Consider the following 18,928-nt stretch of genomic DNA (forward strand, 5'->3'; position numbering starts at 1 on the left):
TGTTACTTACCCAAAGTGATTAGCATTTTAACCATTTCCGCATGACCCTGCCAGGCAGCCACATGTAGAGCCGTTCGACCCTCACTATCCGAAATGTTCACATCAACATCGGTGAATTCCAATAAATACTTCACCATTTCCAATTTATTTTCCAATGCCAGAATGTAGAGTGTCGTACGCGAATCCGCATCTTTCGAATTAACATCGCAATTATATTTCAGCAAATATTGTACCGTTTCCAAATGACCTTCAATGCAGGCCAAACGAAAAGCTGTCTTGCCATCGTGTGCCTTCTGGTCGACAAATGTCGACAGGCATTCGAGTAGAACCTGTACACACTGGGTGCGTCCTTCCTGAGCGGCTAAATGTAGAGCGGTTTTACCCTCATTATCGCATTCATCAATTTTGGCGCCCGATTCGAGTAGTTGCAGGCACACTTCATGGAAACCCTCAAAGGCGGCATAGTGCAGCGGTGTCCAGCCGGCATTATCACGATGTGTTTCGTCGAGGCCACGGTCGAGCAGTTGACGTACTGTTTCAATATTTCCCTGAGCAGCAGCTATGCTGAGCACCGTTCTACCCTCGGAATCCATGCAGTCGATGCCACAACCCCAGAATAGTAGAAGTTTTACAACATTGGCATGGCCGGCGGTACAGGCAGCCCATAGGGGAGTACGACCCATAAAGTCGGCCAAATCAGGATCAGCACCATTTTCCAATAGGAGTTCACACACTTCGGCATTGCCTTCAAAGGAGCTAACCAAGAGCGGGGACATGCCATCATTGTCCAGCTGATCGGTATTGGCACCATGCTCAAGAAGTGTGGATATAACTTTGCTATAACCTGAGGAGCCACACAATGCGGCAACACAGAGGGCACTGCGACCATCTAAATCCAAATGATTAACATTGGCACCATTTTCCAGCAGGATTTCAACAATGTCATAGTGACCCATATACGAAGCCGCAATGAGAGATGTGCGCCCCTGACGATCAACGGAATTAACATCAGCACCATGTTCAATTAGGATTTTGAGTATATCCTCGTGGCCACTCCAGGCAGCTGCACGTAAAGCGGTACGGCCCTCCTTATCGGCTAAGTCAATTTTACACGCCGGATGGGCAATGAGTAGTTTGACAACCTCGGTGTGACCACCCCAGGAGGCTGAACGTAGTGGCGTCCAACCATCACGATCGGCATGATTGACATCAACACGTTTCATGCGTCCGGTACCATCATTGCAGGGTTGGGAGAAATTCAGCAACAATTTGACAACATCCAAGTGGCCATTTCGTGCAGCAATATTCAGAGCAGTTTGTCCATTATAATCTTCTATTTCGAGATCAATGGGTCCTTTACAGGCATTCAGGGCCCTCTCGAGCAACAAATGATTACCATCATTGGCTAGAATGTGTATTAAAGCCTTGCCCTTGTGCAATTCGATGCGATTGGAGTCAGATAGTTGATGCAGTGTGGAGGAGGCATTATCCTCCTGACTCTCATGATGAGGCTCACTTTTTTCCGAAGGACTAGACGGCCTTTGAGTTTCCATAATACATGAACGCTCACTGGAAATCAGCAAATCCGCCAATTCAAAATCAATATTTTGTGATCTTTCGGAAAGTTCGGGAGACATTAGCGACGATTCGCAAGATGTTTGGTTATCGGCATTATTGATCCCAGTCTCAATCAGCAACTTGAGTATCTTGGCATCTGTCGGTAGACTGGGTTTAAAGAAATCACACAGCAGCTGTGAAAATTCATCACACAATTCGTTGTTTAGGAATTTCTCAATCATGTTGCGAGTTTTGGGTAAGAAGTTGGGATCATTTTTAAAATCCAATTCACACATAGAGCAGCAATTCAGGTGATTCGTGTAGAAGCAATCGTTCAGATTTACCCTTGACTCCAGCAGCATTAAAATCATATCCAAATCTATGTTGCGATTGGTGAGATACTCCCCCGATTTGATAAGGTGATAAATGAACTTCCGTACAGTATTGGCACAAAGGGTCTCAGCGACCAGAAGATAATACAAAGAAATCATGACATGACCCTCATTGACATCGCAAATAAATTTCTTGGTGGCAAACTTGACATCAACCAACCAATCCGAAAAGGAATTGTGGAATATTTTCAATCGCTTCTGATCACTATCGTAGAGCAGAATATTCTTCATTAGATGCAGACGTTTTTCAAACTCCTCATTGTCGATGGTGTAGTTGTGGGTCCTCAGGCAATTGAACAGGAACAGTTTGTCGACATAGCCCGAAGAGGCTAGCAGGACATTCAGTACTGGCCGTATTTTCATATATTGCTTTTTATTAAACGATTTCTGGCATATATACAAATACAGGCCATTCAGGGTACAGGGTATCAGTTTGATCTCACGGAAACTAAAGAAATTCTCTTTGATGCCATTCAAAACTTTTTCCAAATATAAAATACAACCATTCGATTTGATATAGAGTTGATGTAGCGATTCGATAATTTCCTTGGTCAGCATAATGCTATCCTTAAAATCGGAATTCAAACGATTTATAATGTACTCCTGGACATCTTTGACCACATGTGATTTTCGCAGATCATCTAGGGTGATTTTCTTGAAACCCGAAAACATGCGGGTAATTTGTTTGGTTTGCTTCTTGGTTGTACAAACCAAGAATAGCCACTTGGGGAAGAGGTGAATGTGGTTCGATAGCAACTCGGCCACATTGCGACTTTTATGGGTGGTACCTCCGCCACGTCCTCCCTTCAGGGTGGATATCAAATTTCCCTCATTAATGTAATTCTCATCAATGGAATCGATTAGCAGCAGCAAAGCTGTTTTGGGTGGTGTCAATTCCAGCAAAGGGAACAATATGGCCTTTTTGAAACACTCATCGGGATTCTTTTCGATATTATCCACAGTTAGGCATTCAAATATCTCCGGATTGGAAAGTAACATTTCATAATAGCCATCGGCAATAATGGTGCGGCAACTTTTGGTCTTAGGCAAGGGTGGTGGTAGGGTATTGAAACAGCCACCGGCCATTGGGTCGGGTTTTGAGTCGTCATACTCATCTGCCTTCGGCGAGTCCTTGGATTTAGTTTCAAAATCAATTAAATCGTTTTCTTTTTCACTTTCCTTAGCTTCGGTATTTTGTTGTTTGTTGTTTTTAAATTCCTCCTCCATCATATCCTTATCGGCCTCAGGTTTATCTTCGTTGTTTTGTTTCTCCACTTCTTCTTTATGTTGTTCCTGAGTGTCCTCCCCCTCATCCCGTATGGCTGCTTGAATTTCCTGTTTCAAATCTTCATTGGCCACAGAGGCGATATCCTCTCCGCCACCCTGCTGAGGCGAGGCATGCTGATTCTGATTATTCGGCAAACTCAAGCTACTGTTAATATGTTTTACTGGTGAGGCAATGTTACCGGGCCGCGATAATTTAACTGGTATTTTGGATTTCCGTCCCGGACTGGTTTTACTCGAGGAGGGTAAATCCCTATCGGATTCTTCACGTTTTCTCATTTTTTCCGTATCATTATCTTTATTCTCATCATATTCTTTATGCGCTTTTTTCTTTTGACCCTTTGGAGGATGGGTACCATAACATTTTTTATCTTCTCCCGTAAAATGATCCTCATCATCCCCACCCGACATTTGTTGTGGTGGTACAGGTTCCGATTTTTGTCTCATCAATTGTAAATTTTCCCCCTTCTTCGAGGTGGAGGTGCGACGTTCATGGAAATTTTCCAGTTCAGCAATATCACATTCTTTGGCACCCCTCTTCAGTTCGGCTATAAGAATATCTTCGGCATTTTCATCCAAGGAAATGTTATTCATGGCCTCATCCAATTTCGATTCCTGTTGCTGGACCTCATCGTGCAGAAAAGAGAAACCTTCATCAATGATACGCTGGCTTTCATCTTTGGCGATTAACGACGAATGACTTAGGATTTGTAGCACAATTTTCCGTATAAACAACGAGAGGCTGTGGCATTCGGGATTTTGTGACTCAATGAGATAGGAGGCCAATAGCTTGCGATTCAGTAGACCTCTTGTGCCGGAATTACCATTCATTATGGCCTGACAAATACTGGTTTTCCCCGAACCATTTGAACCCAAAACCAAACAACCATTATAGGTGGATGCAGATATGGCTGCCGCCTTGGCTCTGGAGGACATAAATCCACCGGCTGCTTCATTTTTACCCCCATTTGCCGCCGTGGGTCCCAAGAGACCCGGTATGGCTTTCTTCCCAGCCGTTCTCTGTTCCAAACACATGGCTATTTTCTTTAAGACCCATTCACGATTTATATAGACCTTAGAACCATAACGATGTTGATGGTGGTGGTGATGATGATGCTGCTGCTGCGAATGATGATGACCGTATTCACGTTGGGCGCCAAAACCATTTACCTCCTTGTCGGGTGAGATTTTCTTTTGCATGAAGACTTCTAAATTATCGGAAGTATCTTCAAGGCCCAAACCATTGGTGGCCCCCTCCAAGGCAGCTTCCATTTCATTTTCAGGATCAAAACTTTTACGTGCCACCTCGAGGGGGAAATTCTGTTGTACCAAATTGGCGAAATGTTCTTCACGGGCCAAATTGGAGAAACTCGAGTTGGGACAATCTTTGCCGGATATTTCCATTTTCTTTTGCAGTTGAGTAGTATCTTTGAGGAAATTTAAGATTCTGCGGTCTTCCAGCTGATGATTGGGTGTGGAATTTCCGGGGCCACCATTGCCACAGTTCAAAGGTACTCCACGATTTGCATACATATTGCTGGATGTACAACCCGAATCAGGTTCATCGTCGAGATCTGTAATGGGTACCACCGTATTGCCATTACGATTACTAGCTGCTGCAGCCGCCGCAGCTGCTGCGGAATTCTGAACACGATTACTATCCCTTGGCGTATTGAATTGTTTATAATCCATAATATTGCTTAACTTTACATCGGCTGCTGTTGTTCCCGTCGTCAGCTCATTTTCATTTAAGGGACGTGCGGAAGCGGCAGCCGCTGCCAAACGGCTACGTTCACCACTTTTATAACGATCCGATTTACGCAGAGGTGTGGCATAGATCATTTCCTTGGGCATTTGTCCCACACTGATGCCATGTCGCCCCGCCGCTGCCGCCACCGCATTTTGATGTTTATTATTGGGCGCCGAATTTGAATTGGAATTAGCCAAATTGACATTGACCAAATGTGAACCCTGATTACTGATATTATTCAGCAGCAATTGTTGGGACAATGCCTTATTCAAATTGATGTTATTGGGATTATGTGCAGCAGCCTGAGCCGATTTTTGCTGTTGTATCTTACGTACCGACTCATTGAACATAGCCTGACAGGGTAGATTTTCATAGATATCATTACGTAAATGATCATTATCTGAATGTTTTGACATGTTGATGGGTGTTGTTGCGCGGTACTCCGTCTTCTTACGTCTTAAATAAATCTTTGGTTTACGTGTGTGTGTGAGAGAGAAAAAGAGAATGAGTATTTCTCTTCGAAGCTCTCTTCAGTTCTTCAGAATAGTCTTTTTTGTTGTAGTACTTATAAGTAAATTCTTATATTTTTGCAGATTACTGCTACGATTTTGTTTTAGTTCGTTTCGTTTGTTACATAATATATATCCAACGGATTTCACATTATATTTGAGTTCGTAATGTGAAGCGAGTTGATCTGAAAATATAAGAGAAGAGGGAACATAATTAGTTATTTGCTAATTATATTGAAATAAGTTTAGTTTTATTCTAAAAAGGGGAAAAATAAGTTTTCAAAATATTTTTCAAGGCCTCGCAGTGTTATAAACTAGATTTAAAAAAAGGATTTTCCATGGACACTCTGTGGATTAAATTTTCACAGGAAGTTTTATTTTTTTCTATGACCAAAAGGGCCATAGACGTGAATTTTTTAAACACAAAATTGTCTTCAAGAAGAAGCAAAACTATTTCCCGTTAACCGACCAGAAGAGCTATAACAAACAAACTAGAAACTAATTTGTAAGAAAGCTTTATTTAACATTTAATAGCTGAAACATAGAGACGTATAAGTGATGACAATAAGTATCCGCCCCACAGTACCTCAGCTAAATAAATTGTTCTTTATCAATTTTGCTTTTCTTTTGTTCTTCAATTCTATTTCCAGAAAAGGCGAACACCATAAAGGGAGGAGATGATGATGATCAATCTGCCGGAGAATATAAAAATGTTATGGTACCCATTCCCAAAAAGGTCAAAGGTAAAAAAATTAAAACAGTTATGGTACTCATCCTCCAAAAGGACGATAATATGATGAGAACAAAGATCATGATACTGAAAAATTAGAAATGTGCAGAATCCGATGGGGATTTACCCTCCTCGAGTAAAACCAGTCCGGGGCGAAATCCAAAATACCAATTATACCGACCTGGTAACATAGCCTCATCAGTTAAACATGTTAATGGCAGTTTAAGTTTGCCGAATAATCAGCATGCCTCGCCCCAGGAGAGTGGCGGAGAGGATATTGCCTCTGTGGCAAATGAAGATTTAAAGCAGGAAGTTCAAGCAGCCATACGTGATGAGGGAGATGAGACCCAGGAACGACTTAAAAATGAAAAGAAACCAAACGAAGATAAACCAGGCGCCGATAAGGATAAATGCGGAGGCCAAGGAAAGTTAAAAAGAAAATGATTTAATTGATTTTGAAACAAAATCCAAAGATTAGTATGTGGATTCCAAACCCGACCCTGAGTGCGGAGGCAGTTTTAATACCTTACCACCACTCTTGCCTGATACCAAAAGTTTACGCGCCATTATTTCCGATGATTACTATGAAATGTTACTTTTCAATATTTGAATGACCCAACAGTGGATATAAATCGAAAAGAATCCGGATGAGCGTTTCAAAAAGGCCATATTATTCCCGCTGCTGGAATTGACATCACCAAAACCTCTTTGATGCTGATTATGGCCGATTTAATAATATTATTATGTTGGCTATGAAAATATTGAATCATCACATCAGCTGTATATCAAATCTAATGGTTGTATTTTATATTTGGAAAAGATTTTGAATGACATCAAGGAGAATTTCTTTAGTTTCCGCGAGATCAAACTGATACCATGTACCCTGAATGGCCTGTATTTGTATATATGACAGAAATCGTCAAATAAAAAACAATATATGAAAATACGGCCAGCACAGAATGTCTTGCTGGCCTCTTCGGGCTATGTCGACAAGCTATTCCTGTTCAATTGCCTGAGGACCCACAACTATACCATTGACAATGAGGAGTTTGAAAAGCGTGTACATCTAATGAAGAATATTCTGCTTTACGTTAGTGATCAGAAACGTTTGAAAATATTCCGCAATTCCTTTTCGGATTGGTTGGTTGATGTGAAGTTTTCCACGAAGAAATTTATCTGCGATGTCAATGAGGGTCATGTCACGAACTCTTTGTATTATCTTCTGGACGCTGAGACCTTTTGTGCCAATACTGTACGGAAATGCATTTATCACCTCATCAAGTCGGGGGAATATCTTACCAATCGCAACATTTATTTGGATATAATTTTAATGCTACTGGAGTCAAGGTTCAATCTGAATGATTACTTGTACTTCTACCCCGTATTCGATTGCTACATATAGGCGTATAAGTGACGACAAAACGTATACTCACTTCAGTGAAATATTAAATGTTTTATTTTGTCGATTATTCGACTATACAATTACTTTAGAATGAATACATGTTTATAGATGGTATTTAAGTAAGTCAATAAAGTGCTGGAATAGAGTTCACTCAACAACAAAGTCTGATAATTATAGACTGTTTTCAGAATAGTTATTAAACATTATTGAGTCTTGTGGATTTTTGTTTTGGCTCTATGTCAATTGAAAAACTCGTTGTTTATGTTTTTCTTTTTTGTTTATTTTTATTTTCCAATATTTCGACTGTCTTCGGCAGTCATCTTCAGGGAAATACTACAAAACATACAAATATTTTAAAGATATAGACTTAATTGTATTGCACAGATCTTACTTTTATGAGAAAAGCAACCGATTTTCATCACCGTCTATGCTAAACTAAGTTTTTCTTTTTTCTCGTCTGGGCTTATGAACTATGTTTCTATAAATATGTGCACAGTGGTCCGTGTCAGTCTTATAATTCATTCTTCTATCGTTAGGTACATTAATTATGTTTAACATTTCTAATGTGAATCGTCGTTTATAATTATTTTCTTGTGTCAATATGTCCACGTCTTTAAAATTCGGTGTATGTCCAGTTTTTGTGCAATGTGCAGCAAGCGCCGTTTTTTGCTCTAAAGGTTTGTCTGAATTTTGATCTGACTTATGTCCAGAAAGTCTAGTCTTGAGTTTAGTTTTTGTTGTACCAACATATACCTTTTGGCATACGTTGGATTTGTCCCCATTACATTTTATCTTATACACTACATTGCATTTGTCTTCCTTTTTAATTTTTGATTTTATTTTGCTGAACAGGCTATTGACGGTATTCTTCGATTTTAAGGCTAATTGATAATTGTTCTTGTCATATATATTGGAATTACGTAATCTCTCAGACAGTCCAGGTATATAAGTCAATGTTGTGTATGCTTTTTCCTCTTCTTTCTTCTTTCCGTTCTTGTGATTGGATGTTTTTAGTAATTCGTCAATAGTTCTCTGTGGGAAATCATTTTTCCTCAGTATATTATTATTGAGTCTTAATAGAAAAAAGGCTATGATTTTTTATTATTTTAAACAATTAATTAATGAAATAATAACCCTAACCTAGAAAATCACTCGTAATTTTAAGTAAAATATATAGCCTCGATATAATATATAATAATATTTAGATTGTTTCTTTATTTTTGTTGAGAAACCCCATCAAAATCCGCCAACTTCTAACGAGCACAGTTAAACGTTATGTTTTTTCTATCCATCAACAAAATATTCCTCCTTCCATTTCAAAAATTACAACTTTACATGTGATACCTTGGAGAGATGTGAAACGTTTAACTTTAACACTAATAATAAAAATAATGATAAAAGTTTGTAAAAAAAGTGAATAGTTGCAATACTTGCAGCACTTCTATTCACATGAGTGTAAAGAGAGAGATAGAAAAAAAAAACAAAATGAAAAAGGTCAGAATGGGGTCAATTGCTACAACAATGTTTAAGAATAAAATGAAAACAAAAAATAGTGCAATAGATAGAGAGGTAGAGTGGGAAAACTAAAAGAGGCAAATACGCTTCAAAATGTAACACATGGACATTAGGGAATCTGAAAACTTGCTTATTTTACTGTATTTCCCAATTATAGAACGAGGCTTATTATTTATATAGTACATATTAGCGTATAAGTAACGACAATATGTATACGCCACAAATATATCGGAATAAGTGGCAGCATAATTTCCAAATACAGCCTATTTTTGCAAACATATTTTTGAACAAAAATGTATATCGGAAATATTTTGACTTTGTTTGCCTTGAAAAGTAATTAATTAAATTTCGAGTTTAAATTCAAATGTAACTGTGATCAGAGAAAAAAAATATTATATTTATACCAATATATTTTCCTGTCAATAAAATATATGCTATACCTTCTTTAAAATAACACAAACTTAACGTTAAAACCCTTTTACAGGTCAGTAGCTGGACATTAATATATCGACTCCTCCGAACCATAGTATGCTCAGCATGTTTTAATGTTCTTTACGTTTTTAGATACTACGGTCCTTAATTTAAATTCATTGAAATTTTGGTAATCATCGGCCAATCCAAACCAAAGTTATAAGCAAAATTGTACTTAGCATGGCACGTAAGATTTATGAAACTTCCATACTTTGAGAGCTTCTGCTGAAAAACCCACTTTTCAGACTTAGCATACTGTTCTTCGGAGGCGTCGATATATTAATGGAAATATTTTCATATACCCCTATATATACATATGTTCCGATTTCAAATTCAGTTTTATTAAGCATTTCACAAAATAGGTGGTATATTTAATCGCCTTACAAATATCTGACAATTTTCCTAACATATTTTTGTTTGCCTCTTAATATGAAATTCAGAATCCATATTTTCCACAACTAAATGCAGCTCAAAAATTTTTTTTTCAGCCACACACACACCTAATATACATTTCCTCTTCTATTAAGAAAAAACTTTATTTTAACTAAAGTTTGTGTGAAGTGTAGATGTTAAAAAAAAATAGCAAAAATATATTAGCCATGGAATAAGAAAAACAACATGTTTTTTAACTCACGTATTTGGTATGAGTTAAATGAAAACTTTCTAGAAAAATAAAAGAAAAACAATTAAGTTACGAAAAACAAGTTGTTGGTCGGACTCGGATTATAGAAAAAGGGAAGGTAACTACTAATAAAATATATAAGTATATAACACATTTTTTATGTTTTTTTCCATATATAAAAATTAATATAAGAGTCCTTCCAAAATATAAAACTTCTTCTGAAATTTCTTAGATTATCATTTATTAAGTAGATCTGTACATAATAAATATGGTGAAATGTTTGGCGTATAAGTAATGACAAAATGTATACGCACCCAAGGTGGTTAAACAAAAATAAATAAAATATATTTCCATTCATTCGACAGCTATGATAAAATTATCAGTCAGCGTCTTAATTATGTCTTCTATATATTAACGCCATTTTAGGAGGCCTGCCATAAATATACAACTCCTTCCGAGATTTCTCAAATTATTATTTATTATGTAGATCTGATTGAATAAGATCTACATATTAAATATGGTGAACATGTTAGCGTTATAGAGCATGTATACGCACCCAGCATGTATACGCACCCATGGTGATTTAAGGGGACTCCCCCATTCTCGGGGTCAAAATTTTTGTTTATACAATTCGAATCTACAATAATTAAAGAATGTCCCTACAAAATTGCAAGTGAAAATCTCAAGAACTCTTGAAGATATAGCCGATTTATTGTGTCAGCATCAAGTGACGGCTGAAGGGCTTCTCAAATTTTAAACGCGTTTTTCTCTAAACATTTTTTTCCGAATGGCGGGCACGATAACTCAAAAACTAATAACCCAATCGATTTTAACACGTTTCTCTGTGAGTGTATAGCTATCATATGAACTAGGATAAAGCCAATCGGTGAAGATCTTCCTTATTTTTTAACTTGGTTTTGGGTAAAAAATCGGCGATTTTCCAAAAATATTTTTTCAAAGGTCCACCATTTTGTTAATTTTAGAGCGAAGTCAATAATCCTAGTTCATACCAGAGCCAGACTTGTACTCTTTCTAACACCGTTGGAATTTTCGGATTCCGATGTTCCAGTGAGGAGTTATCAGTCTTGGTTTTAATCTCTATGATTGTAGAATCTACTGAATTCCAAAAGTTTACTATTAGATATCATTATTCGAAATCCCTATGATAAATATAAAAACGCGTATATAAATTTGATATAATACATTTTAGGATTTTAAATAAAGCAACAACAGCTTCTCCTGATCAAGCAACGTGAAATAAAATTGATCATGCTGTGATAGACGAAAGGTATTCATCCAGTGTTTTAGACGTCCGATCGATGCGAGCAGCGAATATCGATTCGGAAATGGAAACCTGGTTATAGATATAGATCCCGTGTTGAGGAATTGGAAGGAGAATTTTGAAAAGCATCTGGTATCAAATAGTGGCGGTGAAAAAGATACCTCAGAATCAATAAAAGATGTCGGTGACGGTATGATTGTATACCACCTAGCCAAGATGAGGTCAGAGTAGCAATTAATCGGCTGAAGAACAATAAAGCAGGTGCCGATGGATTACTAGCCGAAGTATTCAAGATCGGTGGTCTGATGCTGGTCAGGAGAATGCACTGATATGTTCAATTTGGCTAGAGGAATGCATGCCCTATGATTGGAACCTCAGCATCCTGTGTCCGTGCACAAAAAATTTGACAATACGATATGTGCCAACTATAGAGGAACAAGTCTCCTTCCCATTGCATATAAAGTGCTATCCAGCGTGCTGTGTGAATGACTGAATCCAAAATTCTCCGGAAGATCTATGAGTCGATCTGCGTCGACGGTGAATATCGCCATATATTCTCGGACGTCGACATAGTCAGACGGATCGAGCTGCAGCGACTACGTTGGCTAGGTCATGTTGTGAGAATGGATGAGGATTTCACTACTCAAAAGGCATAAAAAAGCGAGCCAAGTGATGGTTCACGCAGAAGGGAAAGTCCACGAATCCGATGGAAAGATCTCGGAACATGGTCTTTCAAATTGTATAAGATGCGCAAAAGACCGACGTGTTTGGAAATCTTTTTTTTAAGATCGGCTTATGGAACAACCTTCTGTCACTTTGCTACTAAATATTTTTAATGGGAAAAATGAAATTGGAATAATAACATTGCTTTCCGAATATTACCTTATGGAAATCAACTATAAAGGTTTGCTAGGCTATGTTTAGACATGGTGAAATTCTCCGATGAAGGCGAAAATGGGATTTTATCTATGAAAACATCGCAAATGATTGAATGACCGAAAATATCAGGTACTCTGAAGTGATCTCTAGATACATTAACAATATTTGAATATGAGATTTACGAAATCTTTTGTTTTAATTCTATGAAAAACTGACGAAACACCAAAAATGGAGGTGAGAGACTTTATGTCAAAACGTGGACCTACAAAATTTAAAAAAAATATTTTTTATCGTCCAAAAACATTAAATGCCAATTAACAGCCACATCATTGGGATAACGCGGCTATAACTATTAAAACATCGACAAAAATTCAAATAATTTATGACATATAAGTAACGATAACAGTTATACGCACCAATGAACTGCAGCAACAAAATGGGCGAATTTAGATTTGCATTTGCATATGAGATCATTAAAACTATCACCGAAAGAAATAAAAATAGTAGTAGTAAAAAAACATCCAAACTTTTTATAGTCTTTATTGAAAATCAAGACTCTGTGTAAGATCTAATGTACAGGCTTCAATTTACGCTACCACTATTCTATTAAACCATTTATTGTCAACAAATTAGTATTACATTCAGCGTTTGGCATTTTATGATTAAAGCATTAATTTTTAACTTAGATAACATGTGTATACAAATCAAACATTTTATGACATTCTGTGGGGTATAAGTAACGTCAGTAGTCATACGCCCCAATGAACATCAATATCAAAATGAGTGAATTTATATTTGTATGTGGATATTTAAAGAACATATAAGAAAAAATACCTTGAATCTTTTAACCAAAAATCTTTCGTTATTATTTCCATTTCTTATTAATGATCGGTAATGAAAACCAAACCAATTGCATAAAATAAAATGAAAAAAAGGAAAACAGCAATTTCCTGACATCCCACAAATGACCATAACGTATAAGTCAAATGGAAAAACCCTTAATTAAGCAAAGAAATTTTTGTGCAAAGAAGCAATTGAAGTATGACGAAAAGTAAAACCCAAAATACCAAATAAAGCAGAAGAATCAAAATCGAAGCAGACCAAAAAACGAAAAAATGAATAAAGCAACAGACCTAAGGAAAAAATAACATAAAATCGAAAATATTTACAGCAAAGACGACATCATTACGTTAGCAATTTTTTTCTTTTTGCTTTTTGTGGAGTAACCACAAAAACGTTAACCGCAAAATCCACACAACAAAGACCAAAACGGACCAAAAGATTGCAGTAAACTACAATTGACAAGGCAACAAGCGACATCATTTACATTAACCAAAAACCGAACAAATATACAGACATACTTCCATAGATGAACTGAATGTGCAACAAGATTTTTAACGACGATTGCCATAAGTAACGTAACGTTACGTTACTTGCCACAATCGATTACATCGTTGGGGAGTGAGTGAGTGAATGCCTTACACTATCTGTTGCAGTGCATCTGGAGAGCAATGTTTTAGTAATGCAAAAAGCTTTTTGCTAACCACACATTCGATATATGTGTGGCTCATCGTGCATACATATGTATGTATGTATAAACATTTCGAAAAATAGCTCTTAAGTGCTTGTAAACATTTGTATTGGAAATGTATTTCAGCACTATTTTCGGTATGGGAATTATTTCTTAAGTTGTTGGTGAGTTCTTCTTTGTCGGTGAGGAAGGAAAAACTGAAGATCCTGGATTTTTTTTTTAAATCAGAACACAGTTAACTAAAGAATTATTTCTGCGGAAAAAATCAAGAGGTAAGGTAATCATTTCAGTGGAAGAAGAAATCAGATTGGATTTTTCTATTAAAAAAATTGGCATCATATGAGCTGAGGTCCCTTGATTTTTTGTCTATAGAGAAATATTGTCCTTAGATGAGATGAGGTCCCACAAATGTTAGTACTCGAGTTTTGTCCAATTTTTTATAGAAAGAAAAGTCCCTCAGGTAAGCTGATATCCCTTGAAATTTTTCTATATGGAAAATTGAGCTGAGCATCCTCGAATTTTTGTCTATAGAGAAAAATTTATCTCATTTTTTTCATGGAAAAATTGCTTATAAATGAGTGTATGCTCTAGATTTTTTTCTATTTTGAGAATTAAGTCCATAGATGAGAAAAAACTCGAATTGCGAAAATTGAAAAACTTGACTTTACCTAAGATGGGGTTCCTTAAGTTTGTTTCTATACAATTATAGCCCTCAAGTGAGGTCTCAGGTTTTTTTTTCTACATAAAGAAATTGCTCTCAAGTGACCTGAGGTCCTCCGTTTTTTTCCATAGACAAAAATTTCTCTTAGCTGAATTTAATTTTGTTGAAATAAAAATAAAAAAAAACTTCAAATCAGCTGAGATACTTTAAATTTTTCCACAGAAAAAGAGGAAAAAATTGCCTCAAATGAGATATGGTCCCTCGAGTTTGTGTATATAAAAAAAATTACCCTCAGTTTTTCTATGGAGAAATATTTTCTTCTATAGAAGCATTTCTCTTCAGAGGAGTATCTCAGTTTTTTTTCTTGAAAAAAAAAAATACTCACAGATGAGTTGAGTCCCTTGATTTTTTTTTGAGAAATATTGCCTTCAGATGAGTGAAGACTCCAATTATCTTTTATATAAAAAATTGTCATCTGCTGAAATGGGGTCCCTAAAATTGTTTTTCTATACAAAAATTGCCCTACGCTGAACTGGGGTCCCTCGATTATTTCCTTTATAGAAAACAATTGTCCACGGCTTATTACTATAGGAAAGAATTGTCCTTGGCTGAACTGAGCTCCATCCGATTTTCTTCTATAGAAAGTTTGATTTTTTTCTTAGAAAAGCGATTTCCCTTAATGAGCTGAAATCCCTCAACATGGATTCCAATGAAAATTTATGAACAGATGTTCCTTCAGACCCATCGTTTTTTTCTACAGAAAAAAACTTGCTTTTATAGAAAAATAGTCGAAATACCTCAGCTCATCTGAGGGCAAATTTTTCTATAGAGTATTTTTTTCTATAGGGTAATTTTATAGGGTAATCGAAATTCCTCAGTTGAGCTGAGAAATTTCGACTTTATTCTATAAAAATTACCTTCAGATGTTTCTGCGGCGTATAAGTAACGACAGTAGTTATACGCATCTATGAACTTCAGCAACAAAATTAGATAATTTAGATTTGCATATGCGTTTATTACAGCTACTGAAGTCTCTCCAATTTTGTTCCATTAAAAAAATGTCCTCAGATGAAGTGAGGTTCCTCCAGGTCTATAGAAATGTTTCTATTGAAAAATTTGTCCTCAGATGAGCTGAGGTATTTCGACTTTTTATTTAAAAATTACCCTAAGATGCTTCTGTGACGTATAAGTGACAACAGTAGTTATACGCATCAATGAACTTCATCAAGAAAATGAAACAGTTTAGATTTGCATTTGCAACTACACTGCAATAAAAAAATCCTCAGATGGACTGAGGTTCCTCCTTTTCTGTAGAAAAAAATTGCCTTCAGATATGCTGAGGAATTTCGATTTTTTCTATAAAAATTACCTTCAGATGTTTTCAAGCTCCTCGAATATTTTCTATAGAGCCTTCATATTGTTTTATCTTAAAAAACAATTCTTTAAATTATCTGAGATCCCATTAAAATGTTTCCAATGAAAAAATAAAATACTCTTAGATGATCCATAGATGTTTTCTATAGGAAAAACATGCCCAATGATTAGCTGAAGACCTTCGAATTTTTTTCCTCAGATGAGTGGATTTTTTTAAATAAAAAAAATATATATATTTGAATGAGCTAAGGTTCCTCCAATGAAAAAATAGAATGCCCTCAGACAAATTGCCGTCAGATAAAATATTGTCCACCAAGTTTTTCTTCATTTCAGGATATTTCTCCTTGGAAAAATCCTGAAATGATTTTCCAATGGAAAAAAATAAAAAGCCTTCAGATGAGCTGAAATTCCTCCAGGTCTATCGATTTTTTATAAAAAAAACTTGCCATCAGATAAGCTGATGTCCTTTATATTTGTACCAGAGAAAATAATTATCCTCTGATGAGTTGAAGTACCTCGATTTTATTCCATAGAACCTTAAGATTTTTTCCTTAGAATTGTGGGACGAAACTTTCAGCGTCTCTAGATTGTGGGCCACTGAATTCAAAAATTTGATTTGTATCCTTTTTTCTTATCACGATAATCGACAGGATCAATTTTTGGGCTGTGGCCGTTTGTTCACATTAGCACTGCTCGGTTTTTAGATGATTTATTGATCGTATTATGAGTGTGACCATATGGTCACGCTAGCACAGCTGGGGTTAAATTTGCTGAAGCCCCCCCCATTTTTTAAATGTAAAAATAGAATACCCTCAGATGAGCTAAGGTTCCTCCAGGTTTATCGATTTATAGTAAAAAAATTCTAAGAACTCACTTGAGGGCAATTCTTCGAATTGTTTCTACTGAAAATAATTACGTTCTGAAGAATTGAAGTCCATCGAATTTATTTTTAAAAAAATTTTGAAATTTTCTTAAGAATTTTTTCAATGAAAAAATAAATACCCTCAGATTTGTTGATGTCTCTCGAATTTCTTCTACATAAAAGTTGACCTCTAATGAAAGAATTTCCCCCGAATTTTTTCTCATCTGAGGATATTTTTTCTATTGTAAAAACCTTGGGACATCGCAGCATTCGAAGCCATTTTCCAATGGAAAAAATAAAAACTTGAGGTAATTTAAGAAATATTGTTGTACAAAAAATTTAGTTTTTTTATTGTTTCTGTTTTCCAAATATCTTCCACTATATTTCTAACTTCTTCACTTCCAGTAAATGGATACCATCATCAATCTGGCGTTGTTAATGCTTTAATAACCTTGTAATTCGTTGAATTAAAAATCCTTAAGAAACGAGCGAAATAGAACAAAAACAATAGATGGATTTTTTTTCACTTCTCATTGCACATTACGATGTGAATGCACATACAACCCCATATTTCTTTCAACAGCATCATCGGAGCTTCCATTGTGTGGAAAATGGGAAAATATAAATGAAGAATCATCTAATATCAAATGTACTTTTGGCTTCTTTTTTATTGTGTTCACTCAGTCCAACTGCTACTCACCCGCTCACCAACCAACCTCTCTTTCATTTGAAGGCAACCAGTCAGCCAGCCAGTCAGGTCGATAATTACATTAATATCCGGCAACTGGCACTTACCGAACTCTTGCAGTTTGTGTACAACTGTGGTAGAATATGGTTTTTAGATGTGTGGGTGTGCTGTTTACAAAAATATATGTACATATATAGATGTATGTTATGTACATGTATAAAATGTCGAAAATGTAGATGAAAATATTTACGTTTTTTTTTTTTTTTTTGAAAAATCCTGGATTCAATTTTGCCAGCTATGCTACAGTTCACGACATTCCATCGCTGATTTATACAATTACTTGAGTGTGTATGTGGGTGAATTGCTTCTTTGTCTAGTTTTAATGTCAGATATGAATTGATGTTGGTCGTTGTGGTCTACGAATTGAAGTTTACCCTTCAATAATTGAAACTTTAAAGTGGATGAGGACTTTGGCGCACTATTTACCTACATCGAACGAAAATATATATGGAAGCCATATCGAAATCTGGACCGATTTTTCCGAAACTTACCACTTCTCATTCCAGACTCAATTCAGTACGCTATGCCAATTTTCGTGCAAATTGAAGAATATAAAGGGACTTTGGTACAATATTTACCTAAAATCGCACCAAAATATATATGGAAGCTATATCGAAATCTGGACCGATTTTCCCGAACCTTACCACTCATCATTCCAGACTCAATTCAGTACGCTATGCCCATTTTCGTGCAAATCGAAAGATACATAGTTACTTTCGTCCACCATTTACCTTAAATCGGATGAAAATATATATGGGAGCTATATCTAAATCTGAAACGATTTTGCCCAATTTCCTTGGGCCAAATAATCGAGCTGTGCAAAATTTCAGTTAATGAGATATTTCTTTCCACGACCTCAGTTCATGAGGTCTACTTTTTTCTATAGGAAAAAAATCACGACCACAGTTAATAAGGTCTTTAAAAAAAATTGACCTCAGTTAATGACGGATTTTTTCTATAGGAAACAAATCGAACTCAATTAATGAGGTCTTTTTTCTATAGAAAAAAATCGACCTCAGTTATTGATGTCTTTTTTTCTATGGAAAAATCACGACCTAAGTTAATGAAGTGTTTTTTTTCTATAGAACAAAAATCTATTTTTAATCACTAATATTCGTTTTCCTTGAAGAATAAATTGGTCCTGAACCTCTTGTTTATTGTCCTCCAGAAACTTCTGTGCGGATATTGCAAACCAAAAATCGCATTAATGATCATTGGAATTTAATATTTTATTGGCAACATCCGTTTCCGGCAGCATGCAACACAACTCAACAACAACATCGACGTCAATTCATTTCAAGGCAATTTAAAATGCCAGCATCAATCTGTGTGTGCGGTTCAAAAGCCATCAAACACATA

The 18,928-nt window shown here is 36.1% G+C and overlaps 1 protein-coding gene across 1 annotated transcript; it reads right to left on the reverse strand.

Annotated features, from left to right (window-relative positions):
* Nucleotides 1–10: 10 nt before the first annotated feature.
* LOC133338630 (uncharacterized) lies at nt 11–5,399 on the reverse strand (the record flags this gene model as incomplete). The annotated part of the gene is made up of 2 exons (XM_061546796.1): nt 4,886–5,399; nt 11–4,846 (listed from the first exon to the last, which is right to left on the reverse strand). Coding segments are annotated over exons 1-2 (5,350 nt in total), but the record flags the coding sequence as incomplete, so codon positions are not given.
* Nucleotides 5,400–18,928: the final 13,529 nt, after the last annotated feature.

The sequence above is a fragment of the Musca vetustissima genome, unplaced genomic scaffold (genome assembly GCF_032173495.1).
Source record: "Musca vetustissima isolate MV318-11 ecotype Yass unplaced genomic scaffold, APGP_CSIRO_Mvet_v1 utg439497, whole genome shotgun sequence".
Taxonomy (NCBI): domain Eukaryota; kingdom Metazoa; phylum Arthropoda; class Insecta; order Diptera; family Muscidae; genus Musca; species Musca vetustissima.